General features: G+C 59.6%; 1 protein-coding gene across 5 annotated transcripts in view; it reads left to right on the plus strand.

Moving 5' to 3' along the window:
• The window catches only part of CTDP1 (CTD phosphatase subunit 1), a 47,300-nt gene extending 22,453 nt beyond the window's left edge, over window positions 1–24,847 (plus strand). For all 5 annotated transcript variants that reach the window (XM_055080359.1, XM_024133980.3, XM_055080358.1 and 2 more), the window contains 3 exons: window positions 7,998–8,160; window positions 16,290–16,474; window positions 24,086–24,847. In XM_055080359.1, the coding sequence (XP_054936334.1) occupies window positions 7,998–8,160; window positions 16,290–16,474; window positions 24,086–24,227 (490 nt within the window). In that variant the 3' untranslated portion in view covers window positions 24,228–24,847. The remainder of the gene's footprint in view (window positions 1–7,997; window positions 8,161–16,289; window positions 16,475–24,085) is intronic.
• The last annotated feature ends 1,402 nt before the right edge of the window (window positions 24,848–26,249 follow it).

Here is a 26,249-nt window from a genome sequence, read left to right on the forward strand (position 1 = left end):
TTACACGACGTTATACGTGTTATATAATGTCAATTAGAGCTAATGTTAGTGGTAGAGCGATATTATATCATACTGTTAAGTGATCTTATAATTGTACACTGCTACATTACGTGTAACTACATAGCTGGTGTTTACTTCTTAAACTTCAACGTTTCTGTATAGCAGAAGAATTAAAGCAAGCTGTTGTTTGTCACAAGTATGTCAGGGCTAATAAATTAATGGAAAATAAGGTCACCTAAGTAAGAGAAGCTAGGCATTGAGCACGACTCTGGCTGTGCACGTGTGGGCGGAACTGGGAGGGGCCGGGTCCCCTGGGTGCGGGGCGTCGCAGGGAGCGGGGCAGGTGCCAAGACGAGGCGAGGCTGGCGGCTGGTGGCCCTCCTGCAGCGGCCGCGCCTTCTCGGGTCGGGAGGCTCCGTCCGTCCGTCGGGCTTCGGAGGCCTGGTTATATTTTAAGCAACAGAAAGCATGGCTGTTGGTGGCATCCTGGGAGGAAGTGGTGACACCAAGTTCCGGGAAGCCACTGCTCTGACCAGGGGCCCAGGCTGGCGGCCGCTGTCACAGACCGAGGGGGGCGCAGGGAAGACTCGCACCGGGACAAAGCCCGTGTGTGTTCGGGGCCCCGGCTGCCCGTGCGGCGAGGGCGAGGCGATGCCCGGGGTGGCTGCTTCGCCCGCCCTGCCTGGGCTCGGGAAGGTTTCCCAAGAAGGCTGGCTGCGCCTGACGCGAGGGCGCCCACAGTGAGCTGGCCGCCCACCCGGAGCGCCTCCCGACTGGACTCGGAACCTGCAGGCGGCGGAAACGCCGAGGGCTCCGACGCGGTGCTGGGTGAGGTGCGGTTGATGGGAAGGCGCCTTGGGGCCCCTCCGAGCGTCCAGCCCTGCGCTTTGCGGGGTGCTAGGGCCACGCCCTTCTGGCTCGCGGGGGAGGGTGTGTAAGTGGTGGGGGGAGGTGGGTGGTGACGGGCATCTCCCCGAGCAGCTCCTTCGGGAAGTACGCCCTGATGCTTCCTGGTTTCCCAGGTCACGTCCGTGTGGCCACTGTCATGATCGGACACAGGCCCGAGAGCAGCGGGTAGGTGCGAAGTGCCCACGCCCCCTGCAGGTGTCCCTGCCCAGTAGGGGTGGACCTGGTAGGGGACGGGCCTGCGATGAGTCTGGCGTTTCCAACGCGGGCGAGAGGAGTGATGACACAGCCACAGAGATGAGAGCGTTGCCGGTTTTCAGGAGGAGGTTCTGCGGTGTTAGTTCTTCGTCTGGCTCAGTCAACTTCCAGCCTTTAGCAGAGTTGACAAGCCTCCTTACTCTGCCTGGCGATGGTCGCTGCCTAGATTAGCTTAGATGGGCATCACTTGGAGTAAAACGACGTTATGCTCCCTGACACTTGAGATGAGGGAACACGAAGGATGGGCCGCATCGGCAGCAACCTGGGCCCCTCTTCAGAGAATCACGTTTCACTGCCGTCTCGCTGGTTGTGTGGTCGCGTTTCTGTTCCAGGGGATGGTCTGTAGATTCGTAATTTGAGTCAGAAGCACATCGACAGGAAAGATCTGTGCGTTAAAATGGCACAGAAGTGCAACTTTACAGTAACAGTTACGTAATTCCAAGCATCACGAAGTCAGTACTGTCCTGAGCTTTACCTGAGCTGCTCCTGGTTTTAGAATCTGCTTTCTTACCGCTGAAAATAAAATCACATATTGATTTATTTCTCTAACATGTAAAGATCAAAAGCGCATTGTCTTAAACTGTTTGGAATGTTTAAAAATTAGGTACAAAAGTGGTTTTCCGGGCTTCCCTGGTGGCGCAGTGGTTGAGAGTCCGCCTGCCGATGCAGGGGACGCGGGTTCGTGCCCCGGTCCGGGAGGATCCCATATGCCGCGGAGCGGCTGGGCCCGTGAGCCGTGGCCGCTGAGCCTGCGCGTCCGGAGCCTGTGCTCCGCAACGGGAGAGGCCACAACGGTGAGAGACCCACGTACCGCAAAAAAAAAATAAAAAATGGTTTTCCGATTATTAAGCCTTGGTGGCAGCAAGCTTGGGATTTCTCCGATGAGAAGAAGTGATTACGTGCCGTCTGAACACAGACCCGAGGATGCGGGGAGAGTGCGTCTTTCTCCGTACGACACTAATAATCAGGCGACAGGTCACCACATGTTTGTTCTCAGATGTGCAGAATGTCCATGAACAGCAGTAATTCAGTTTCAAGTGACATCACAGTGTTCCAGCTCTGCCCAACTTTTCTATGGAAAACACACGCGTCGGGCTGTCGTTTATTCTAGTGACTTGACTTTTGAGGAAATCTGTTCTTTTTTGAACTTGGAGGTGTGAATTTCACCAAGATATTAACTTTTTTGGTAATTGTCAGACCGCCTAGGTACACAAAAGAGCGTGACTGTGACTCACTGAGTCTGCTGGCCCTGTAGGTTTTGTAGGGGCAGTGCTGCCGCCCCCAGACCGGTGCCTGGTCCTCATGACGACGGTCACGGCGGGAGACCGCGGATGCGCTTTCTGAATAATCTCTGTCGCGCTCATGACACCCTTTCTCGCCTTGCTTGCAGGTATGGGAAACTGCTGTTCTCCTGAAGCTGATGAATGTTGGTACAGCTTGTTGATAGTTCTGTGTTCAGAACTGATGAAAGGACCAGTTTGTATAAGAAAAAGGCAGAACTCTGAGGAGACGGGCACCCAGCAGGCGCTTCCTTCCCACTTAGTTGGCTGTGGGGTGCACCCAGACACGTCTGTGCCCCATCCATCCATCCACCCACACTGCCGCGCCCTTGAGCCCTGGGCCCCCGGCCCTGCCCCGGCCACCCCGCTGGGCCGGTCGGCCCTTCGCCGGTCCTGCTTCCTGGAGTGGCCCCTCGCCCGCCGTGTGCAGAGGGCAGGAGCAGGGCCCCTCCCCAGGGTGGCGTCTCAGCGGTGTTCTGAGCCCGGAACCCCGCAGACCCTGGTGTGACAGGAGCTGTCAGTCGTTGCTGGTGCCCGTCTGGGAGTTGTAAGTCTCTCGAGTTCCTGCTTTGCCGTTCTGGTTCTGGGCTGGGGTGCAGGCCCACCGCGGGGCTTGGGGCCGGAGCTCCCCCTCACGGGGTTTCCGCACGTGGAGTGCCGTCAGGGCGTGGACCTTGGAGCTGCGGGCGGTTGCTGGGCGCCGTCGGTCCCGGGCAGCTTCAGTTCAGGGCCCCCCGAGCTAGGGCCCGTGCGACAGGCGTGGCTCCAGGGCGTCACTGAGCCCTAACTGGGCTTCCCGCCGGCGACGACCTCAGGGGTGTGTCTGCGGGTGAGAGGTGCAGGGCGGGGGCAGCACCCCTCACGGAGACAGCGGGCCGCGAGTGGCCGCGGGCTCCCCGGCGTCATGCACCGAAATGTATCTCCCTGCACGGACAGCCTCTGAAAGTCCGAATTCCTTTTCATTGGCCCATTGTCTGTTGTGTGCTATAAGTTGTGAACGTTTAGTTTTCTTAAGCAGAGGTTGTATGTTGAGACAATCGTAGACTCACAGGCAGTTGTCAGAAATAACAGAGATCCCAGGGACCGTTACCCCGCTTCCCCCATCGGCGTCATCTCACAGAACTGCAGCCGGTCTCGAGCCGGGACGCCGACGCCGGCCTGGTCCACACGTAGCATCCATCCCCACCAGGGCCCCCCGGCCCCCCTCCAGCTCTCCCGGCCCCACCCCCAAGCCTAACCCGGCCGCCACCGGTCTGTCTCCGTCCCTGTACTCTGTCATCCCAAGAACACGGAGTAAGTGGAATCGCGCGGTGTGCAGCTCCGCTCAGCACAGTTCCCTGGACGTTCTGCCCCGACGTGGCCGCGGCCGTGGCCGCTGCCGAGGAGTGTCTCGTGGTGAGAGGTACCGCGGCTTCTGTGGTGTTCACCCGCCAAAGGTCATCTGGGCTGTGTCCCGCTCTGGAACGTCACTGATACGGCCGCTGCTGGTACAGACGTCTGTGTGTGTCTCTGTTTCTCCTGCACCAGCGCCCGGGAGCGGGACTGCTGAGTTGTACGGTGAGTGTGTTTAGTTTTACAAGAAGCCGTCCAGCTTTTTCTGCAGCGGTGGTACCTTTTGCGTCCCCACCAGCAGGTGGGGACCTTGTTTCTCTGCCTCTGGTGCCCCCATTGCCACTCGAGCCGCCCTGAGGGTGTGGGGCGTGTGGTTTCGTGCGCACCCGTTCTCACGGCCCTTTGCCTCTGTGGAGTCTGCTCAGCGAGACGTCCCGTCGCCTGCCCGCGCGTTCGAGGCTCTCAGGGTGTCTCGGGTCCTTGTCCTTCGTCCGTTGCGAGCCTTGTGGAAGCTTCCCGCGCTCTGGGGGTGCCTTCCACCTTCTTAACAGAGTCGTTGGCAGAACAGACGTTTCTCGTTTGGGGGAGGTTCTCTGCCTGGCTGTCTTCCCGTGAGTCGTGCTTCGGTGACAAGTCGGTGGACCCTGCCTGGCCTGGATCCTGGTGGTTTCACGTGTCGTGTTTAAGTCCGTGGTCCGTCTCGAGTGAGCCCGGGCCTAACGTGAGAGGCCTGAGCGTGGGGCCGCTCGTGGGCTCTCTGTCTCTCCCGGCGGCTGGTGGCGTCTCTGCCTGTTTCTCAGTCCGAGGGTGAAAACGTTGAGCCCGTCACCGTCACACGTGGTGTCGCCCGCGAGTTTCGGTAGCTGCCCCTCGTCGGATTCCCGTCTTCCCTGTGTTTCACCGTGAGTGGGTGTGGAATTTCTTCATCGCTTTCTCCGTGTTGACCTCAAGCTCACGCGGTTTTTCTTCTTTGGCCTGTTAACTTGAGTCGTATCTCCCTTGTAGCTGGAGTAGCATTTCTCTCACTGCTTTCAAGATTTTTTTTTTCCCTTGACTTGAATTGCAAATTTGATGGTGATGTGTCTTAATATGGATGTGGGCGTTTATCCTGTTCTGGATTCACTTAAGAGTCTCGAATCTGAAAGTTTCACGTCTTTTTTGCCAAACTTGGAGCATTTGTTTCCGGCCATTATTCTTCAAGTGCTTTTTCAGCTCTGCGTGTTTCTCCTCTCCTTCTGGGGCACCAGCGACATGAACGTGGACTCTCCCTGTCGTCGCGTGGGCCTGAGGCTGTGTGCGTTTTTCCTCTTCAGTCTGCTTCCTGCCGTTTACGTGGAGTACTTTCTAGGGTGTCTTCAGATTCAGATTTCCTTCCCTCTGTCCCCTCCGTCGCGATACTGAGCCCACCCAATGCATGTTTTTGTTTCCACTTGTAAAATTTCCATTTGGTTCTTTTTATCTTCTGTTTCGTTCCTGAGGCTCTTTGTTTTTTCCATCTATATCGAGTGTGCTTGTAATTGCTTGTTGAAGCATTTCTTTTTATTGCGGATACTTTGGAATCTTTGTCAGACAATTCTGTCATTTCTGACCTCAGTTGACATCTCCTGATGGTCTCTTTTCAGTCAGTTGGAGATCTTCCTGGCTCTCGGTGTGACAGGTGGTTTTCAGTTGAAACCTGGAGACAGGTCTCTTTCTGCGAGTCTGGACCTTGCTGAAACCTTCTGTTTAGCTGCCTTTCGCAGGCTGTGCTCCCGCAGCAGAAGTTGTAAGACACCTCCTCACCCCTGTCGGGCAGGGGCAAAAAAAGTCCAGGGTCCCGCTCGGCCTCCGCTGACGCCGGCCTGGGGGTCACTGTTACCGCCGGGCAGCCTTGGCGCGGGGTCCACGACAGTCTGACGCCTCCCGGTTTTTGCGGGTGGGTGGGCTCCACCGACACTGCAGCGCGTCACGGGCCTGCTTAGAAAATGTAGAACTAGGATCTCGGACCAGGCAGGGTCCACACGCTTGACAGCGGAAGCATGACTCATAGAAGGAAAACCGATCAGGAGCTGCCTCCAAGCGAGAAAGCTCTGCGCTGCCAGCGACTCTGCCGCCATGTCCGTGACCGCTGCCTGGGAGGAGGGCCCGGCCCCCGCGCGGTGGGGCGAGGCGAGGCAGCAGGCGGGGGTGCGGTCGGTCCTGTCCCGGAGGCTGCGGCCGCTCCTGAGCCGGGCCTGCCCGTGGCTGCGTCCAGTTGCCGGTTCCCTGGGTGAGGAGCAGGAAGCCAGAGAAGCCACCGTGGCACCTGGGGCTCGGGCTGTGCGTGCGGAGCCGGTTCAGAAGCCACGGGGAGTCCGCTCGACTGCGTCTCGCAGCGACGTTCCCGTCGGCGGGAGACGTGCGAGCAGGTGGCAGGGGGCTGCGAGCTGGCCCTCCGGCCGTCGGTCCTGGGGGCTTCGTAGACTGGTGTGCACCAGGTTAGAGAGCAAAACCGAGGCGCCTTTAAAGTACTCACTTTTCATTCATCTCAAAAGAGCGATAGACCACTGCACGTGAACACGGTTTTAAAGAAGAATAGCTATTCTCCAAATCGAAAAGAAATGTGATGAGAAGGGCGGCTCGTCTGCATTTCTGCACATCTCTCTGGCTTAGTGGAAGACGGGGTTCCCACCCGCCTCCTGGTCTGCCTGGTGTGACCTGCCGTCCAGTGGGGACTCCGGAGGGAGTTCTGGCCTCACCCGGTGTGTCCCTAGAAGAGGGAGGATCTTGCGAATGCCCTGAGGGGGTTCTCAGGAGCCGATTTTCAGCATCTTCCACGTGGAAGAACATCCTGCCTTTTCAGGTGCTTGCGCGCAGCTCAGGCTGAGCCCACACCCCGCTGCCTCGAGGACCAGTCGGCCCCCGGGCCCGTGAGCCTTCTGTAGGGGGTGCACGTGTTCTCACCTTCCCCGTTCTGGGTCTGAAGGGAGGCTGTGCTAGTAGAAAGGTACTTCTGCTATTTTCCATATTCGTAAGAGGAGTTCTGGGTGGTGGGGTGACGGTGAGTGGGTGTGGGCTGAAGTGCAGCCTGATGCCCCTCGGAAGACAGGACAGGAAGCTCTTAAGCCGCATGAATACCTGGAGGCGGGCAAGGCGGGCGGGCCGTCGAGAGGCTGGGGACAGAGTCTGACTTCGGAAGAAGCAGGGGTCAGCAGTTTCTAGATGGTCCTTCATGTTTCTGGGTCAGAGATCTTAACCACATCAGATAGTATGTGGTTAGCCCAGTACTGTTGCTTCCTTTCAGTTTTGTGATTCAGACTTATTACCACCATTTTTCTTCAGAGTAACAAGGTTTTGCTGCGTCGTCTTCAGTTTCCTGGTGGCCGTGAGGTGCCCACGGCCAGCTCCAGAGGAAGGCACGGCCGCCCGCTTCACTTAGCCCCTTAAGTTCTGAGGCCGTCACGGGCACTGACCCGTGCTGGGGAGCTGACACGGGATGAGAGCGTTTGCCGGGGGACAGGGGTGCTCTGGGGTCGGTTCCAGGTGGAATGGAGAGGGTAGCTCAGAGGACAGTCACTGTCACGCCAGCCAGGGCTCGGCTCCAGGGCAGAAGCATTCTGGGAACAGAAGGTTGGTTCCTCACGCAGTATTGATATTTAATAGTTCAATAAAACCACACGCGTGACCCTGAATGTTCCTGTCTTCTGTGGATGGATGGACTTTCACTATAACCCAGGGCAGTCTGTGTCTTAAATTCACCATCACGTTATTTCTACTTTTATAGCCTGGGTGATGTAGAAATGGTTTGTTTCTTGAAATCTTATGGCTGCTGGATCTTACTTTGAGGATAAATAGCATTCCGGCTGGTTTCTGGGCAAGTGTTCACGATCTCTCTTCACCTTTGCCCTTTGTTCTCAAGTGAGTCCCGCCAGGCAGATGCTCTGGACAGTGCGGTTTGTTGATGGGAGGAGCTAAGTGTTCACTTTTAGCCGGAAGAAGGGCGAGCCTGACTGGCCCACAGCCTGGCTGGACTAGCAGGGATTTGGTTTCGTAAACAAACCCATATCAAGCCTGAGTAGGTACCGTCCACGAGACAGCCTGTGTTTCCACAGCTGAAATACCCTCCGTGTGTGTGTGTGTGTGTGTGTGTGTGTGTGTGCGCGTGCGTGTTTACCTGTCCCGAGAGTCGGGAGTCTGATTCGGGGCTGGAAAGGTGACCTCAGACCAACTTTCCTCATATGCGGCCTGTGAAATTCCTTTCAGAGCGGTTCAGCCACATCACCAGCAGATGTTTGGTGAAGACTTGCCAGCTAATCAAGATGGAGAGCAGCCTGGTCCTTCTAGAAGGAAGCGCCAGCCCAGCATGTCGGAGACCATGCCACTGTACACGCTGTGTAAGGAGGACTTAGAGAGTATGGACAAAGAGGTGAGCCCCGGCCCGGCCGCAGCATGCCTCGCGTGTGGCCTCAGCCTGGCCTTCTGGTCTCCACGGGACGTGTGGGAGAGGAGGTGACAACAGCAGGAAGTAACCACTTGGCGTATTGGCAACATAGAAGGCAGGTTTCCGCTCCCACCGACGGGCCTGACCTCCGCCTTCCACCCCGGGGCCCACAGCGGTGTCTGGCGTTGTCGCTAATAAGGGGGCTCCTGGCGTCGAGTGGGTGGGCGCCACGGGAGCTGCCAAGCAGCCTGCAGTGCCCGGGCGGCCCCCGCGTCCTCAGGGCCCAGGTCGAGACACCCTCTGCCCTGTCAGGTTGCACGTAGGTTTTGAAACACACCCAGATCATGACTGGGAATTGGCTGTTCCACCACTAACAGGTTTCAGGCAGCGTGGGTAGAAATGGTGTTTTTTTCCAAATGCTTAACTGTGGGAATAATGATAATAGGACCCAGAATCCCTTTTGAAGTGAAGATTAAATACAGAGGGGATTCTCCTTAGGACCAGGGCAAAACTACAGGTAATTTTGCAAGTCAGCTGTTTGTCTGTGGCCCACGAGGGAAGCAGCGGGAGTGGCCGCCAGCCTCCCTGTGTCCCTCTCGCCCTGTGTCCCGTGCCGCCCCAGGGCCTGTGTGCCCCTCGTCCATCCTAGGTCAGGCCCCTCAGAGAAGGCCCCCGCCCGTGGAAGGTGGCCTGGGCAGCACGGCTCTGGGGCTGCTGTTCTGCGCGGGCACCGTCGGGGACACCGCACCTCACGCCCCACTAAACGGAGCCGGGCCTGGATCAGGACCCACACTCCTCCGGCCCCCGGGTCTGCGTCTTAGAGGCAGACAGCCCCCGCGGCCACTCGTACTGCGCAGACAGCAGTCGTCCTCGGACCGTCGCGGACGCCAGGGAGGGCCCTGAGGACAGAGATGCGTTTCAGCTTGCTTCCAGCGGCAGCAGGAGAATGTTATGTTCAGTGTAGAATCCTACCAGCAACTCAGACCATCGCCTTCAGACGATAATTTATCCCGTGACGCTTAAACCTGCTTTCAGATGTGCCGCATTTCTCTATTTGCCGTTTCCTGCCTTTCTGAGCATTTAGCCAGCACACTGCTGGGGTTTGTTCATAAAAATGTTTTCTCCTAGAAAAAGCTTTTTAGCCGTAAGCCTGTCTTCTTGATCAAGGATGTTGGTTGTTCTACGTGAGGGACGCTCCCTGCTGGGGCTTGGCGGGGGACAGCTGGACACTCGCTTCTCTCCTCCTGCCTGCCCCCTCGCCCCGGTCCTCCCCGGTGGACGGGCGGGTTCGCTGCTGGACCCCTGCAGAGACACGGTTCCGTGGGTCAAGCGGTGGCGACGATTTTGCTACTTGTTTGTTGCACATCAAAGGGTGTCGAAACCTTAACATGAAATGAGTGTTAAATACATTTCCCGTCCCTCTGAAAGCTGACTTTTCTTTCAGAAATGAAAATTGATCTTAAAACCTTAGTTTTGGCTCTTCAGGAAGAAAGGTTTTGAAGGAGAGAGAAATCCTGGACTTGGGATTCCAGCAAACGTGGCTGTCGTTTTATAAATGAGGGAACCAGGGGTTGGTGTCCAGCGGTGCTCAGGGGGTCCTGCTCGATTCCCGGTGACATCTGGGCCCCAGAGAGACTGCTCGGTCAGTGCCGGGCGCCAGATGACCAGGGGAGCGGGTGCCCGGCTCTCCATCTTCCCTGCGTGGCAGGGCGGGGGCCGTGTGGGGCTTTAGGATTCGAGGCCGGACAGAGCTGGGCAGAGACCGTGTCCGCCACCTGCAGCTCTGCCCAGAGAAGGCCAGGCTGTGGTCCCCAGGGCCGCACGAAGGGCGGGAGGTCCCCGTGGAGCCGCAGCAGGCGCCCGAGGCCAGAGAGGTGTTCCCTCTCCTTAAAGTTCAGGGAAACAGGACTACTGAAGAGGGTGCTGCCTGTGTGCTCGTCTGGGCAGTGGCTCTGAGCCTGTTGTAGTTGTAGTTTACTCCACCAGAGGGGGCTCTTCAGATGGGCCCGGACTGGCAGCGACAGGTGCTTGTCTGCTCTACACTTTGAGGACCACGTGTGGGGGCTCCATAGCCAGGGCGTCCCAAGCACAGACGCCTCTCCCAGCCCCCAGCCGCCGGGAACCCTTCATTTCCAGGTCAGCTCTCACCAAAAGGCACATCTCACCAGCACCAAGGTGTTCTGTACTCGCAGCCTGCACCCAAACCTGATTAGGAGTGCTGCTGTCCTTGTGACACGCCACGTGCCGGCTGGCGTTTCAGATGAGCATCTTTGCAGACCCAGAATCTGAGCAGAACCTCCTCGTTGCTTTTTTCAAAGAAGCAAAAGTATACGCACATCTGGTGTGGTCACCGCTGTCTTTGTCTCGTCGATGCCAGATGGTTGTATTTGCGTATTTTGGTTCACGTGAAAAAGCTGTTTGCTGAGTAGAGGCTCAGCAACTCCCCGTCTGCCGTGGTTCGGGAGGAAGCGGTGAGGGTGTGGCCTCTCTGCGTGCAGCCCGCGTGCAGACTTTGGGCGGCAGTTCCCTTTCAGCACCGCGGCAGCCTCTGTCGAGGAGGAGATCGTTGACTTTATTTGGTAGTTTGGGGGCATGCTTCGTTTCTGTTGACACGTACGTCTGTTTGGACGTACGACCAGCGAGCACCGCCCGTCAGCACAGCGAGGAAATCCTGTCCATTTCCCATCTGTGGACAGTAACACGTTTCACTGGAGAAACTGAGACCTCGGGCACAGGTTTGCTTTCTGGTGGGTTAAAGCCTTTGATACGCAGTAACCACTGTGTCCGAAGGCGGTCCCTTGACCCCGAGAGAGCACCGCTGCACACGTGGGTGGCAGTTTCAGCCTGCTGCCCTCACTACCGTGGTCCCTTTTGCCGCGCGTGTCACGGGGCTGTTGCCCCAGGGAGGTCTGCAGGGTTGCTTATCCCACCCCCGACAGCGGGTCCAGTCTGTGCTGGCGGCAAACACTGTCTTGTGAGGATTATGTTCTGATTAAGATAGGCACGTTTTCCACGAGCTTCAAAACATGGAGAAGAAGCCAGGTGATCCCAGAAGCTACCTGAAGACGCAGCTTCAGGGAGTTGGGAGGCTGGAGCAGGCGTGGTCCAGCAGCGTTTGGGTTTGTGTTCAAAAGTCAGGGCCGTTAGCGCATTCGTGATTCTTTGAGCAAATTATGATGATTCTTAGGATTGATGGGGTCTTCCATTCTGCGTGGTTGCCATAAAGCTGTCATCTCCCAGAGGCGGTGGCGTCTTCTCACAGCATGTTTTTGCTGGTGATCAGTTCCGTCAGCACGTGTTTTTGTTACTAGCAGATGCACAAGAAAAGCGTGGCAAGTTCTCACGGCGCCTGCCGTGCGGCGTCTGCTCGGCTGGAGGTGCACAGTTAGCACGATGCACAAGCGGTGCACGCGTCGGGGGAGCAGATGTGGGCGCGTGTGGACGGCGCCCGTGTGGCCCCGCCCCCCGGCCAGTGCAGGGTTGGACTCTTCCTCTGGCGCGCTTGACGCGGCTGCATCTCACGCCTGCAGGTGCGCTGAGCGCACGGCACACCTCCCTCCTCTGCCACCTTCCTGCGCTCCTCGCGCTCTGCGGTGGCCCGCGTGTGCGTGCGCGTGTCCCGTGTGCTGCCTTGGCTTCCGGCTCCGTTTCTGCCCCTCCCACTTTTTCTGTCTTTGACTATTTGTTAGAAGTCGATCCCAGTCGTGCTGGGTGTGGGCGGACAGCGCTGCAAAGGCGTGCAACTCGCGTCGCAGTCCACGGCCGGCAGGACAGAACTTTCCATCTTAGCCTGACTGGGCTGGTCACCTGCTAAAACACAAAGCCCTGTTCTCCAGAGCTTCTACCAGGACGTAATATTCAGGATGTCCAGCACACCATTGAACAGTTACTCACCACGTGAACACAGGAACGGGCGATTCCCAAGAGAGTGACAGCAGGCGCCTGCCCGGATAGCCCAGGCGTTGGGGTCATCAGACCAGCACTACAGCAGTGGGCGTAGCCGTGGCCGTGGCCGTGGCCACTGGGAGAGGCACAGCCTTGAAGAGAGTGCAGACCACGAAGAAGCAGCACATGGAGACATCAGGACTGGACACGCGCTCAGGCAGATGCCCTGGAATTCCCCAGGAGGACCCCTGGTGACGGGAGTGTCGAGGAAAGATTAAGCGAACTTGAAGACAGGGTTAGAGGACTCACCCTGAGGAACAACAGGAAAACAGACCGGGCAGGGGGCTCGGAGTCTCAGGGACACCGGGGTCAAATCAGAAGTTGAATGTTTGTGTCGTCCGAGCTGATAAGAGGGAGAGATCGGTGCAGAAAAAATACTTGGGGAGATCATGGCTGAAGACCTCAAATTTGGTGGAACGCTTAAACGTACTGCCTGTGATGGCACAGACTAGTGTGGCCAGTTGTGGAGTGTCTCCAAAGGTGGCCACGACGTCCAGGCTCCTCCTCCCCTGGGATGGAAGCAGGCTGGGGGAAAGGCCGGCCCAGCGGGACGCAGATGGTCACGGGTTGGGGGTGGGGGTTGACACCCGCGTGCCCTCCTCCCCCCGCGTGTGGGCTCACCTGAGCTGCTGCGAGGCCAGAGCACGCGTTTCTCGGGTACTGGGCGTGCTTACTGCGTGTTTTGGGAGCAGGACGCGTGTGCGGGGGCTTAATGGCTTGTTTCCACGAGCACCTGAATGTTCTCCTCCTCTTGTCTTCGGCCCTTTTGCGTGGCCGGGCTCTCCCTGTGGCCCCGAGTCCGTGCAGCGCGGTCAGCCTCAACACCCGTGTGAGGCCGCGTCTCCTCCCGGGACTGTATCCGAGCCTGAGGCGGGACGGGCGCCGCCGGGCGGGCCGTCAGCGTCAGTGTGGGGAGCAGGCTCCCAAGTCAGCGTGTCTTCCTGCCGCGCTGTGCCAGCTGGGTGTCAGGAGGGGCGGCCCTCCTGACGGCGGCCCAGCAGACTCTGGTGGTGTCCCCCTGAAGCGTGAAGTCTGGGCGAGGGTCGACCGCGCGGGTATGTACACGGCTGCCTTCTGGTCCCCTTTTCCACAGTACGGGAACGTCATCGGGGAAAGTTAAGTTTAATAGGCCCAGTAGTGCTTTCGGTTTTATTTCGTGAGAATGCAGCATATTAAGGAGAACGACCAGGACGCTTGTTCTTCTGGCCACGAGAGAAGTACGCTGGTGCTGGTCTAAAGACCCTTCGGGTGGTATCATTCCTACCTTAGCAGAAGCGCGTCGCCTGAGCCCGGAGCTTAGGATTCACGCACGTGGTCCTTGGAGGCGTGTCCTCTTCACAGGCGGCGCTGCTCGCCGCTTAGGAGCTCACTCGTGCTCCGCGCACGGCCCTCGCTGCGTCAGGTCCCTCCCGCTGCAGGCGAAGTAGCAGAGTGGCGAGAAGGTGGTGCCGGGACGAGGGCTGGGACGAGGCCGTGTCCCCTCTGGCCGTTCCTGGCTGGACTTGCTCTGTTTCCATTTCTTCTGCTTCTCCCTCGTCTGCCTCACTTCCACGGCTCAGAAGCTGAGATGAGTTTCACTCACTCTTCGTGATCCGGCATCTTGACCAAGTCGATGGATGGAAACGTTCCCAAGAGCATTGATGTCATTCGTACTTTTGCCCTTTGAGAGATTTCGGTGCTTGAGGAAAAAGTGAATTTTGCATTTCTCTTCACATACTTGCTTTTAGATTTTCCCTTAATTAAGATTTTTAAATGTTTACACGAGCGTTTTTAAAACAACATTTACGAAGTCAGTGGTTCATTGCAGATCCCTGTTTTTCAGGAGGTGCCAAGTTGTCCTCATACAGAGCTTTATGTGAGGGAAGCAGCGGGGGGAGCACACCAAGCAGGGTTTAGATGAGACCAGACGTCCTGCGGGATGAGCCCGCGCTGTCCGCCAGGCCTGGTGCTAACGCCGCCGAGGCGCGAGCCCTTCGTGGGGGGCCCGGCACGCGGCCCAGGCTGGGGTCGCCCCGCGGTCTCTGAGCTGCTGGGATTGCGTGCTTCGGGCGGATTTTAAACGATTGGCTTCTTTTAGTTCTTTCTTTTCCCCTGCAAAGGTGGGAGGCGGAGTTAAAGACCTGAAGTATTTTCAGAGCAAAATTTGACAAGAGGAGGTTTGCTTATCAAAATGAAGTTAAGTCCAGCCAACTAAATATACCACTGAAGTGTAAGTGCCAGTAACCTGTTAGAATTAATACAATAAGACGCTTTTTGTTAAGTGCCTTTAGTTTCACCCGAGAGGATATATTACGTGTGAAGATCTCGTGACCCCTGACGATGAAGCCAGCACTTTAACTGTCAATTAAAATGTTTCCGTATTTTAACTTGTGAGGTCCCTGTGCATCGTCCCTCCCTAAAGTGCGTGTTGATAGATTTGAAATTGGATACAGTGGTTCAACGACGTCAGCCTTGGCCTGAGCGCTCAGGGCGTGGCTGGTGGTCGCTGGTCGGAGCCGCTCTGTAGAGGGGGTGTCCCCCCCCCGCCCTCGAATTTAATCAGAGGGTTGAAACCCGGTCTGTCCCGTTTCCGGTGCCTTCCCCGAGGTGTCCCTGCCAGCCACTGCGAGTCCACGACTCTCACAGGGAAGCGGGCCCAGTGGAGCCACGGGGAGCAGCGGCTGTGCAGGGCACACACCCAGGAGGGCGCTGCGGGCGTGGGCGGGGCGTCCCCTGGCCGTCCTGGGTTCTGGGCCCCACGGGAGCCTCCCTGACTCAGGGCTCCGTTGGAAGTGGGTGGTTTGCTGGACGAAGTCAGAGTTCCCGTGAGTGAAGTCCACCTAGCAGCCTGCCTTCCTTGGCGTGTTTTCTGCGCTTGATAAAGTAGCCATCCCGCCCCGTAGTTTAAAGTTCAAAAGCCCACGAGCCGCGTGGGCGCAGCCCTCGTCAGCCCCCGCAGGCCGCCCTCTGTCTCTCGTGTGCCGCGCGGCCCCCGAGTGCTGGCTGTTAGCTGGGCTCCAGCCTTGCCGTGCTGGAGCCGCAGGGCGTCGTCCCCTGGGCGTTTGGTGGACGGGCGCTCTTGCTCGGCTGAGCGGGGTGTGGCAGTGCCCACCTGGCTTTGCCCTGAGACCTGCACCCCCAGCCGCGGCCAGCAGCCGAGAAACCCAGGGCGCGCGCGGCCCGCGGGACTCCCCGACGCCAGACGCCGTCGTCAGTGGGGGGTCCCGGCTTGTCACGCGTCCTTCTGACCGGCCGGCCGCCCGTCGGTTCCCACGCCCCTGCCGGGACGGCTGAGAACTTGGGAGGCGCGGAATCGGGCACGCGGTCGAGGCCTGACCGGCAGCAGGTGAAGGGCACACGGTGAGGTCGGGAGGGTCCCGGCCAGAAGCTCCCGAGCCCTGTGCCCTGGGGGTTCTAGGGAGGCCTCCCGGGGCCGGGGTGGGGCGGAAGGGTCCAGGCCGCTCCTCCGCGGTCGCCTCATTAGAGCAGAGGAGCCCCCTCGTCCAGGAGACTCGGGGGTTTGGGAGCTCTGGCTGGGAGCCGGGGGCCGAGCCCCATGAACAGGCCCCTTGTCCTTTCGCACACGTGAAGCGGCTTCGCAGGTCAGACTTGTCAAGTAACGACCCCGCTCTGAGGCCACAGGAACGTAGTTACGCTAGCCGACGGGACGTGGGTCTCTGCTCCTTCCCGGAAAAGGTGCTGGCGGGCCCGCGTTCAGGAAACGGGGGCCCGTCCTCCTCCCGCCGCTGCCTTCCTCTTTCCATCGCCCCGTCCTCCGTCGTGGGCCTCAGGTGTCGTCGGGGCCCTGCCCCCTGCCCCCCAACCACCCTCCCTTGCCGTGTCTGAACAGTTAAGCCTGAGGTCTGTCAGAGAAGACAGACGGGCAGGCACCCCACACGCGGCCGCGTGGGTCCCAGGACCCGGCGGGGTGGGCGCGGAGGAGGGACAGCCTGGGCCGCCTCTGCCTCCCGTCGTCCACCCCGTGGGCCTCGTCCTCGCTCCTCGGTGCTGTCGGTTTGCATCCGTCTCGCGGCAGGCCGCGTGTTGGAGCCTTACGAGGTGTCCTGCGTGCTTAGTCACGGGACGCGGGGCCCGTGCAGAAATCTGCGGTGGTGTCACTCCCGGGGGAGGGACCGTCGCGTGGACTCTTCACAAGGGCGATCTTGTGCTGACTCTTGGCCCTTTGTCAGGTGGATGACATCCTAGGAGAGGGCAGCGATGACAGTGACAGCGAGAAGAAGAAGCCGGGAGATGCGGAGGAGCGGGAGTGGGGGCCGAGGCCCGGGCAGCCCGAGGCCCTGGGGGCCCCAGGGGGGGCCACGCCCCGCTCAGCGCCACCCCCCGAGAGGAATGCGGCAGACGGCCGGGGGCCCAGGTGAGGGGGCCTGCGAGAGGAGGGGGGCAGTCGGGGGGCTCAGGTGAGGGGAGGGGCCGGGAGGCGGGGGGGGCCCAGGGGAGGGGGTCCTGTGCGCTGCCCCGCGAGCGCCAGACACCTTCCGTGCTGATCAGTGCGCGGTTGTTATCCTGTTGTATCTTCCCAGCGTTGTTACGGACCGTGATGTGCGGGTATCATTTTCAAGGCAATAGTGAAGGGGGTAAGAGACCTAAAGGCGTCGGTCTGGGTGGTCCTGAGAGGGCAAAGGTCACTGTCCTGTGTGTGAAACATACAAAGCATGTTACAGGTTTTTTAGAATATTACATTTGTGGTGCCCTCGATTTTTATCAAGTTGTTTATGATTCAGTTACCATCTGGGCAGATGTAACTCTTCCCCTTCACAGAGTGCACAGTGTCCGTTGTAGGTGGTGGTTCGTGCCCAGGTGTGGTCCCAGCGGCCCAGGAGCCTGCGGTGGGGCTCCTCTCCCTGAGTCCCCGCTCATGTCTGGAGGGCTGCTGTGTGTGGACCCAGGACGGGACACGGCCAGGAGCAGCGTGCTGTCCACCGATGGCGGCCCCGTGCTCTGTGTCCGGCTGCACGGTGTGTGTTCCCAGCCCCTGTGGGGGGCATTGGTCTTCCCAGGGTTTCGAGTGTTCAGAGGCAGGTCGTGGTGAGAACTGGACCCCGCGTGACCTCACGCGTGTGCAGGGCATGGGTCGAGGGCAGCTGCCAGCACCAGTGTCTGCTCTCGGGGTTACTCAGCTTGTTAGGACCGTAAGTGCTGACACTGAATCAGGTAGGAGGGTACGATTGTGCTTTCTTTTTTATTTTACCGTATTTTACTTTATTTACTTATCGGTATGTACGTACGTATGTATGTATGTATGATTCTTATTTTTTTTTGCCATACCTCGCGGCATGCGGGATCTTAGTTCCCCAGCCAGGGATCAAACCTGCGGCAGGGGAGGGGTGGTTTCTTTCGGGATGACTCAAGGCATTACGTTTATTGTGTACTCTGTTATTATCACATCGTAACGTACGATGAAATAAGCATGCAGTTCACCACAGTGCGGCATCAGCGGGAGCCCTGAGCTTGTTTTCACTTGCCGCTCACTGAGCGGGTTTTGATACGAGTCTGCGAGCCGGGGATTTCTGATGGTCCCTGTGCGGCCAGACCTCCCTGCTAACGGTAATCTGTATCCGCAGCCGCTCCCCAGCGCCGGCCTCACCGCCTCGGCTCCGCGTCAGATCCTCAGGCGTTAGACTCTCATAAGGAGCGCGCGGCCTAGATCCCTCGCGTGCGCAGCTCCCCGCAGCGCTCGTCCCCCTTGGGAACCTAATGCCGCCCCTGAGCTGACGGGAGGCGGAGCTCAGGCGGTGATGCGAGCGCCGGGGAGCGGCTCTAGATACAGACGGAGCTTCGCTCGCTCACCCGCCGCTCACCTGCTGCCGTGCGGCCCGGTTCCTGACAGGCCACGGACTGGTCTGTGGCCCAGGCCGGGGAGCGGCTCTAGATACAGACGGAGCTTCGCTCGCTCACCCGCCGCTCACCTGCTGCCGTGCGGCCCGGTTCCTGACAGGCCACGGACTGGTACCGGTCTGTGGCCCAGGGATTGGGGGCCCCTGCCTTACACAGCTGTTTGACTCAGCTGCGTCTTCAGCTCAGTGCGAGGGTCCCGTGGGGCTCTCGAGGGACGTGGGGAGCTGGGGCCTCTCTGAGGAGTCCACTCCCAGAACCCCGGTTCCAGTGCTGCTGGGCTGCTCTGCGTGCCTGATTGTGTTTTCTCTGCCAAGTGAAGAGAAAGACATGAAGTCTTTTCCCTAAGACTGGGAAGGACGGGCCGGGGTCCTGGGGCCAGCGTCCTGCTTTGTCTCCACGGAATCACCTGCCCACACGTGAAGTAGCTCAGGGCCACGCGGAAGGAGCCTTGCCTGCGGTGGTTTGGTGCTGCCGTCGGGGCCGGAGGCGTGTGGCCTGCGTCCTCTGCGGCTCCTGTCAGCCGTGCACGGTGCCAGCGAGTCCAGCACCGGGGCCGGTGGCCTGGCCCGGGGCTGTGGGCCGCGCTGGGCCGGCGTGGGGCGGGCGGGGGCGTGCTCAGGAGCCCCACCCCGGCCCCAGTCTCCTCGCCAGCCTCAGCGCAGCTGCTGTTTCTCACCATGCTGTGGGGCTTGACCTCAGTGGTGTGGGACTCTGAGATGAGGAGCACAAGCCCGGGGTCCGCCCAGATGCCGCCTCCCCCGGGCGGCCAGAGACCCTTGTTCCCGCCCCGCCTGCCCCTCCGCCGCCCGGCGCCTCCCTGTACCCGACGTCGAGTCTGCCCTGCGTCGGGGCTGAGGCGCCGTGATCGGGCTCGGGAGCTCATCCCTTTCTCCGCCCAGAAGTTGGCGCATGTGGTTTTCGCGTGTGTGTTATCCTTGTCAGCGGGCTCTAGGTGTGGAAGCGTGGACGCTTTGGATTTTCCCATGGTGGCGTTTTTACTTGAAATTAAATCAGACCCGTTTGGGGGGTTTGTTTCTTGCCTGCAGAGCATCTCGGTCCGTGGCCCTTGCCGCGAGCGGTGGCGCCTTGCGCCCCGGATCGCGGCCTGGCTTCTCCCGAGTGGTCGGCAGCACATCCTGCCGGCCTGAGTGGCCGGGCTCTTCTACGGGATCTTAATGTCACTGGAACCTGAAGGTGACTTCTGATGGAAGGACGGGGGTGGGGTTTTGGCTTGTCCACTGAGAACGATCCACTCTTCCTTCAAAGGAACAGACGTCAGACGCCCGTTTTACACGTGGCAGCTGGAGGGGCACGTCCGCTCCTTGAGGTAGATCCCTGAGTGAGAAGTCAGGGCCGTTTGGCAGGCACTTGCCAGACAAGGCGTCCGCAGGCGTTGGAGACGCCGCCCTGTCCCCACCACTCGCAGGAGACGCGCGACGTGGAGACTCGGCCTGGGGTCTCGTGTCGTGGGCGGTGGGCTTGGCCAGCGGAAGCCGGCTCGCTCTCCCCACAGACCGTTGTCCGAGTGCCGGGGAGTTGAGTCTCAGCACCTTGCCCATCCCACCCGGTCCCTCGGCCGCCTCCCCTTCTCCGCAGGGGCGCGGTGGCCGCGGTCCCAGCCGCACGTGTAGACAGGCGGTGCGAAGGTGTGCAGGGGCCCTCACGCGTGAGAGCTGTTCTCAGGGCTGGGTGGTCGCCTAGGCAAGGCTGTCTTTACTACGCTGGGGAGGTTGGTCATTTCTAAAGATGGAGGAGACGTGGGCCTGGTGTTTGTGACCAGAGAGCAGAGCCAGCGCTGCTGCCGGGGTGGAGCCCGGAGGCCGCTTCCCAGCCAGCCCTCCGCCTCCACCCTGTCGCTGCTTTGCCGTCAGACACCTTCTGTCTGCGCTGCCGGCTGGCGACCCTGGGACCAAGGTGCTTGGTTCAGGTTGTGAATTCCCCAGGCTCTGGCTGAGGAGCTGCCCTTTTGTTGCGTGGACACGTGGCTTCCCGTCGATTCGCGTGTCGATTTGTGATGTTTAACCTGCCGTAGCCGACGGCGCCGTGGTGACACGCTGGCGCCCCAGCCCTTTGCGTGTGCGAGCTCATCACGCACAGTCCACTTCTGAAGGCGGAATCGCCGAGGTCGGAAGGCCTTTGCACTCTTGACCTGGTAGCTGCTTCGCGTTGCCCTCCGACCGTGGAGGGTCGTGCCGATGGTGAGAGGGCTGGCTGTCCCCCACCCTCCCTGACACGGTGCTTCGTGACGGCTTCTGGCCCCTGCAGCGTGATGGATAAAAAGCGGTGCTGTTTCAGTTGTGTGTGCCTTTCTCTCTCCCTGCACTGAGCCCGCACCCAAGGCTGGACCCCAGAGACGTTGCGCTGTTGGTGGGCGGGTGGGGGGGGGTGCCGGTGCAGCCGCTTCACCAGAACAGCCCCGCCCTGGGGGGAGGGGAGACCAGGGCCCGGAGTGGCTGCAACGCAGTAACTAAAACGTCCAGTTTCCGGCAAAAAGAATCACGAGACGTCGGAGAGACAGACGAGTGATCCACAGACAAGACAGAAGAGGCCAGAGAAGCTGCCCGAGAGGGCACCCGCGTATCAGAGGAACAGACGGGATGCGTTCCCAGAGCCGCGGAGACTGAGAACCGCCTAAGGGTCCGGGGGACAGCGTCTCAGATGGCACCGCCAGGCCCTCGGCGCGCACGTGGCAGGGATGCCGGGGACGTGATGACCGGCGCCTTCCCGAGTGTGACGGGGAATGTCGTCTGACACATCCCGGGAGCTCAGGACCCCCCCGCCCCGCCCGGGTCAGCTCAGAGGTCCCCGTCTGCACGCTTCACGGCGAAGATGCGGGAAGCCAAGACCAGGACAGGGGTCAGAAGACCCCTTGTCTCAAAATCGGTGACGTCACCTGAGTTCTCAGGCTTTTCAGAAACAGTTGAACAGGTGTGGTCTGGACGGTTTTTCCTTGGAACGTGCCCTGTGGCCCTGACCTGATCACACACCCTGGAGCCCGGTGTTGTGTTACAGTGACCTACGCGTGCATCTCTTTGAAGAAGCAGCAGAGCCTCCGCTGTCGTGACCGGACAGGGCAGGCAGGAGCCCACGCGCGTCCTCTCTGCCTCGGGGTCCGGACGGCCTTCCACACCCCAGGACAGGTGCTCCCCTGCACGCACGTGGACACGTGCACACACGTACCTGAAGCAGCCTTTGTTAGGGAAAATAGTGACCTTACCACCTGCCGTGCTACTCTGTTCTTTTTCTTTCTGCCAAAAATGCTAAGCTGGTCGTAACCAGCAATTTGAAAAAGAAATGCGTTATGGATTGTTTGATCTGGTTGGTTGGACACCGGTATAAAATAATAATGTGTGTTTATTTGCCGTAGTTGCTAAAATAATTGTGCATCTTATTAAACAGCAGACTTCAGGTGCGGGTCCACGTGCCTCTTTACAGCAAAGAGCTGAGAGGCTGGGACATGAGGGAGGAAACGTACATACGTGATTTATGTTCCTGTTCACGTTCTTGCTTTATTCCACAATGAATCTGAGCTGATTCTTGAGCCTTAAATTTTCCCCAAATTAAATCTGTTAGCGTTTCTCTAGGGGACTGTGCTGTTGGTTGTGAAAACAAAATACAATTATTGCACGTTCTGCTGAGAGGAAAGGAAGCTGGTATCAACTTTAGGCATTTATTAACCACGACTTGCAGCTGTGTCCAGTCTTTGAGGTGAGTTTTGATTACTAAAACTCAGTCGTGTTGGATATAGGAATACTCCAAACATGATTTAGCTGAGACTGAAGGTTTTGCTCTTCCCAGCACAAGGCACTGCCACCGTGGCCCCCAACCCTGGTCCCCGGGCCCCGGGACACGGCCGCACGAGTGGGCACCGCGGTCCCAGAGCCTCTCCCGCAGGACCAGCCAGGTTTCAGCACAGTCGACGTTTGTGTCTCTGCACAGAGGCTGCGACAGCCACGGGGTCCCGCCTGGCTGTTGGCTGGCGTCTCCCTGGGGGGCGGGAGGGACACCCTGTGCAGCCCATGCTGTCCCAAAAGGCTGCCCTGCAGCGGGGTCTCCAAATGCAGTGCAGGAGGTTTTATCAACAGGACGCCCCGGCATCAGCCTCCTAGGGGCCTGCACTTCTCCTGCCCCAGGGTCCCTCCCCGGGCCCCCTGAGCCACCTGTGGAGCCGTCCCCGCAGGAGAGCACCGACCCCGGATGACGCAGCCGGGCGCCGTCCTCTGACTCAGCCTCGGCTTCCTTGTTGAAGCACCTCGGGGTGCATGAGGGTCTCTGTACACAGGCAGAGGGCCCGGCTCTTCCTGGACCCGGGGGCTTCCTCACCAGTCACGGAACACCTCCTCTTTGCCCTTGTATTTGGAGCTTCCTGGAAGCTCGTCCCCTCGGTGACCGGAAGACAGATCTGCTTCACAGCACGCACGGCACCCAGCCCGGGGGCACCCAGGAGGCGGGACACGCCGGAGGGGGAGGGCGGTTGGGGAGGAGCCCCGAGGACAGACCGCGTCCCCACGTGCTCGCAGCGCCACCGGCGGTGCAGCCACAAGCGGGGGGGCCTGGAAGGCGGGGTTCAGCCCCTCTGCCCGCCACCCGCAGCTGAGCACAGCTCAGGCCTGGGCGCTGACTCTGCTCTGCTCTCGTGTGTGTTACTGCCGCACACGCACGCGCACTCGCGACCCCCAGTTCTGTCCCTGGGCGGCGGTGCTGGGCGGTGCCCCGTGGAGCGTGGGTGTCATTGGGGTTACTTGCAGTGGTTCGAACGGCAGAGGAGAAAGCAGTCTCTCCAAACTGTTCCATCTACACGTCGTTTCTAAGTTTATCTGTATGTTCACCACTCAGCGAAGGGGGAGCGCGTGAGCGCCTCAGATTAACCACGCCTAACACCGTCTTTTGTTCCGCCGTCTCTCGCGAATCCAGACTTAACCCTACAGTGTGTCTGAGGGGCTGGGCCTCGGGCCGCATGTCTGCGCAGATTCGGCTTGCGCTGGCGAGGCCCGGGCGCCGTGCCCCAGCCGGGGCTGCGCTCGAGCGACACCTTGGTCAGTGCTTCTCCTGAAAGCGCGTCGCAGGGTACCACACGGCTCCGTCCTCTTGTCCAGAGCCTGGCGCCCTCCCAGCTGCCGCGCGCCTCCCACCCGCCCCGCTTCCTGCACCGACAGGACCCGAGAGGAGGGGTTTCTTGGCGGTTTACTTTCCCTTCCCTGTCCTCACGCCCCCCGGGGGCCCAGCTGCGGCCGCGGGTGCTGATGAGCCAGGCCGGGCGGCGCAGGGGCGGCGCCGGGTCGCAGTAACGTGCGCTTCCCCTTCGGGTCACGTGCTCCCTCCGGGCCGGGGTCCCTCTCCTCTGACTCCTGCCGGCCTGAGGGCTGAATGTGCTTCCCGACGGCCCCTTGATTCGCTTTTCAGATTACGTAGCAGTGTCTTTCTCAGTGTCCGTCGGCCCTTTTTTCTGCCAGCTGCCCTCTTCCGTTTGAGGAGTGTTTCTCACAATTAGGTTCTTCCTTGTCTGTTGTAGAAATTCCTGGGTGTATCGTAGGGCTTAGGGTATAGACGTCATAATCTTGCACGTCATTTTCCCAGTCTCGTGTGTGTCTGTGACTGCTTGAGATGCCTTTTGTGTCTCGAAGAGGTAAATCTTTTGGGGGGTTTCTTCCCTTCAGAAGGTTTCCCCAAACCATAGTAGCTGGGGGGGGGGGGCGTATGTATATTCCTACGTAACTTTTCGATAAATGGTGCGACAACAGCTGTAAACTGTTGATGTCCAAATCGATGTCCAAATGCAGGATAATTAATCGGAGCCCACAGTCAGAAATGTACTCAGTGGTTAACTCAAAATAGATTTCATAGGCCTGAATGTAAAACACACACCCGTCTGCTGGCGGCTGTCCCCGCCTCCCTTCCCAGCGGCTTGTCCAGCTCCAGCCGTAGCGCCCGAGCTCGCCCCGGGCCCCTCCCTCTGCCGCCCTCACACGTCCTGGGTATTCCGTCACCCGCCGGAGACGGAGGCCGCCCTGGTGCCCAGCCTGTGCCGTCAGGGCTGTTCCGGAAGCGTGGGGGCTGGCGGCCGAGGGGCCGGGGAGCGTGGGAGCGTGGGCGCCCCGAGCATCTCACGGTGCGTGTGCTTCCCTCGCAGGGGCCACAAGAGGAAGCTGAACGAAGAGGATGCAGCCAGCGAGTCCAGCGGAGCGTCCAGCTGCGAGGACGAGGAGGGGGGCAGCTCGGAGGCGGACGAGATGGCGGCCGCGCTGGAGGCCGAGCTCGGCGACCTCATGTGACCGTGGGGCGGGCACTCGACTCACCTCCGTCCCGGGGGCTGCCCCTCCTCCAGAGGGACATGTCTGTTTGCAGAGCTGCACCTGCAGAAACGCACTGTTTTGCAGAAAGAGGTGTTTTTAGAAGTTTCACTACAAGAAAGCCTACTTGTTAAGGACAGCGGGGCAGGGAACGCGGCCATGCCAAAGATCCTGGGTGAGCCCAGCAGAGCTGCACGGCAGGACTGGAGTTTGCGGCTTGTTATCAGGAAGAGGGGGGGGTGTGGGGAGGTGTTTTTCCTTTGAATACCGCAGCATATTACTTAGGGTGAAGGCTGGGCGTCCGACCAGACGGAGGGGTGATGCAACAGGAACCCAGCATCCTCTGCTCTTTCACAACTGAAGCTACCAGAACACGCACAGGTTTCAAGCGAGGCCGCGCATCGGCGTGTGACGAGGACAGGCCTGGGGCCCCCAGCTGCCCCCGGGGCCCTGCAGCTCCCGCGGGCGCCGGGACAAAGGGCCCTGCCCTCGCGGGCAGCCTTTGGCTCCTTTGCGAGATCGGATGTAAAGTTTTGTATATCTATTTCATAATTGACCCACCAAACAGATTTTTCTTTCCTTTAATAAAAGTCCCTTTTGTAAGCCTTCTTCTCTGCCCGGTTCCCTCTTCACGGGATCCAGCTCTCGCACCCACCACGTGCGTGGGTGAGCTGCCCTGTCCTGCTCCCCGCCCGGGAGCTCACGGGGCGGATTCCTGGGTGAACGACCAGGGCCTTGGACGTTGAAACAGAAAAGCAGATGATCCTCTCAAGCCGGTCCGTGGCTCTTAGTCTCTCCCTTACTGCACCAAAGCTTTAGGAATGCCAAGGACCGGTGTTATTTCCAATCACTAGATTTATGAAAATTTGACCTAAGACACCCAAAGAAACCAGAGGCAATTCTGACCTGGGAGCTCAGTGCTGACGGGGTGTGAAACTCATCGTATTCGGTGTGTCAGACAGCATGGCCACGCGTGGTCCCGCCCCTGGGGTCACAGGTCTCACCCACAGGCCCCGTGCGCTCGGGCGGCCCCAGGAAGACCCCACCCGGTACCGCTGGCCCGAGACCCCTGGGCGTAACGCTGGTGAACTTGCCTTCGTGCCTCCTCTGAGACAGCCCCTTGGTCCTTCCTGCGTGATCCCTCCGGGTCAGGCTGCAGGTGGAGGAATCGGAGCCCGGGGTGTGCCTGTGATGCTGCATTCCTGTCGTGTGGAGGGGCAGCCCCTGGGCTGCTGGATCACCAAGACACAGAAGGTGTGCCTCCTTCCAACTCTAGATCAGCACACAGCAAACGTTCTTTCCATTTTCTGGGCTAATTACTGGATTAAAAGTGAGTGTTAGGCTCAGGCTGTGTCCTCTTCACACTCTTCAGTTGCAAGTCACAGCCACAACTCCAGTGGGCTTGTCTTCCTGTATCGACTGGCTTGTCTGAGAAGTGAGGTGGAGCTTCAGGTACGGCTGGATCCAGGTGTTCACCAAACGCTCAGGTGTCATTGGGAGCCTGAGTCCTCCTCCCGTGGTTTGTCCTCTCTCTGACGGTCAGATGCCACCCCCCCCCCGGTGATGGGGGTGGGAGGGGAGTGGGAATCACGACGCACACGGGGCAGGTGTGGGCCGGCAGGCGTCAAGAAGCCAGGCACAGTCCCGCCTAGCTTCCTCACCGAGGAGAGCGTACCTTCGTGTACTTGCCAGTCTCCACGACAGCAGTGCGAGGCTCCAGGATTCCTGGTCAGAGCCACTCCTGTGGAGCAGCGAGGGGGAGGCCCCTCTGATGGGTCTGTACTAGGGCAGAAACGGACAAGACAGAGCTGGGAACGTGAATGATCTCAAGGTTTCCCCCGAAACCCGACACAGCCTCTCGGGTGGATATCCCTAAGAGGGCTGGGGGTAGTTAAACGTCTCCTTGCAGCCTTGTTCTCAGGGGCACGTGCTTGGGATGCTGAGCCGTCCCGGGGGCCGGGGTGGCACCGAAGGTCCCCGGGGCCCCTCGAGCCTCCTGAGGAG

The sequence above is a fragment of the Physeter macrocephalus genome, chromosome 19 (assembly GCF_002837175.3).
Source record: "Physeter macrocephalus isolate SW-GA chromosome 19, ASM283717v5, whole genome shotgun sequence".
Classification (NCBI taxonomy): Eukaryota; Metazoa; Chordata; class Mammalia; order Artiodactyla; family Physeteridae; genus Physeter; species Physeter macrocephalus.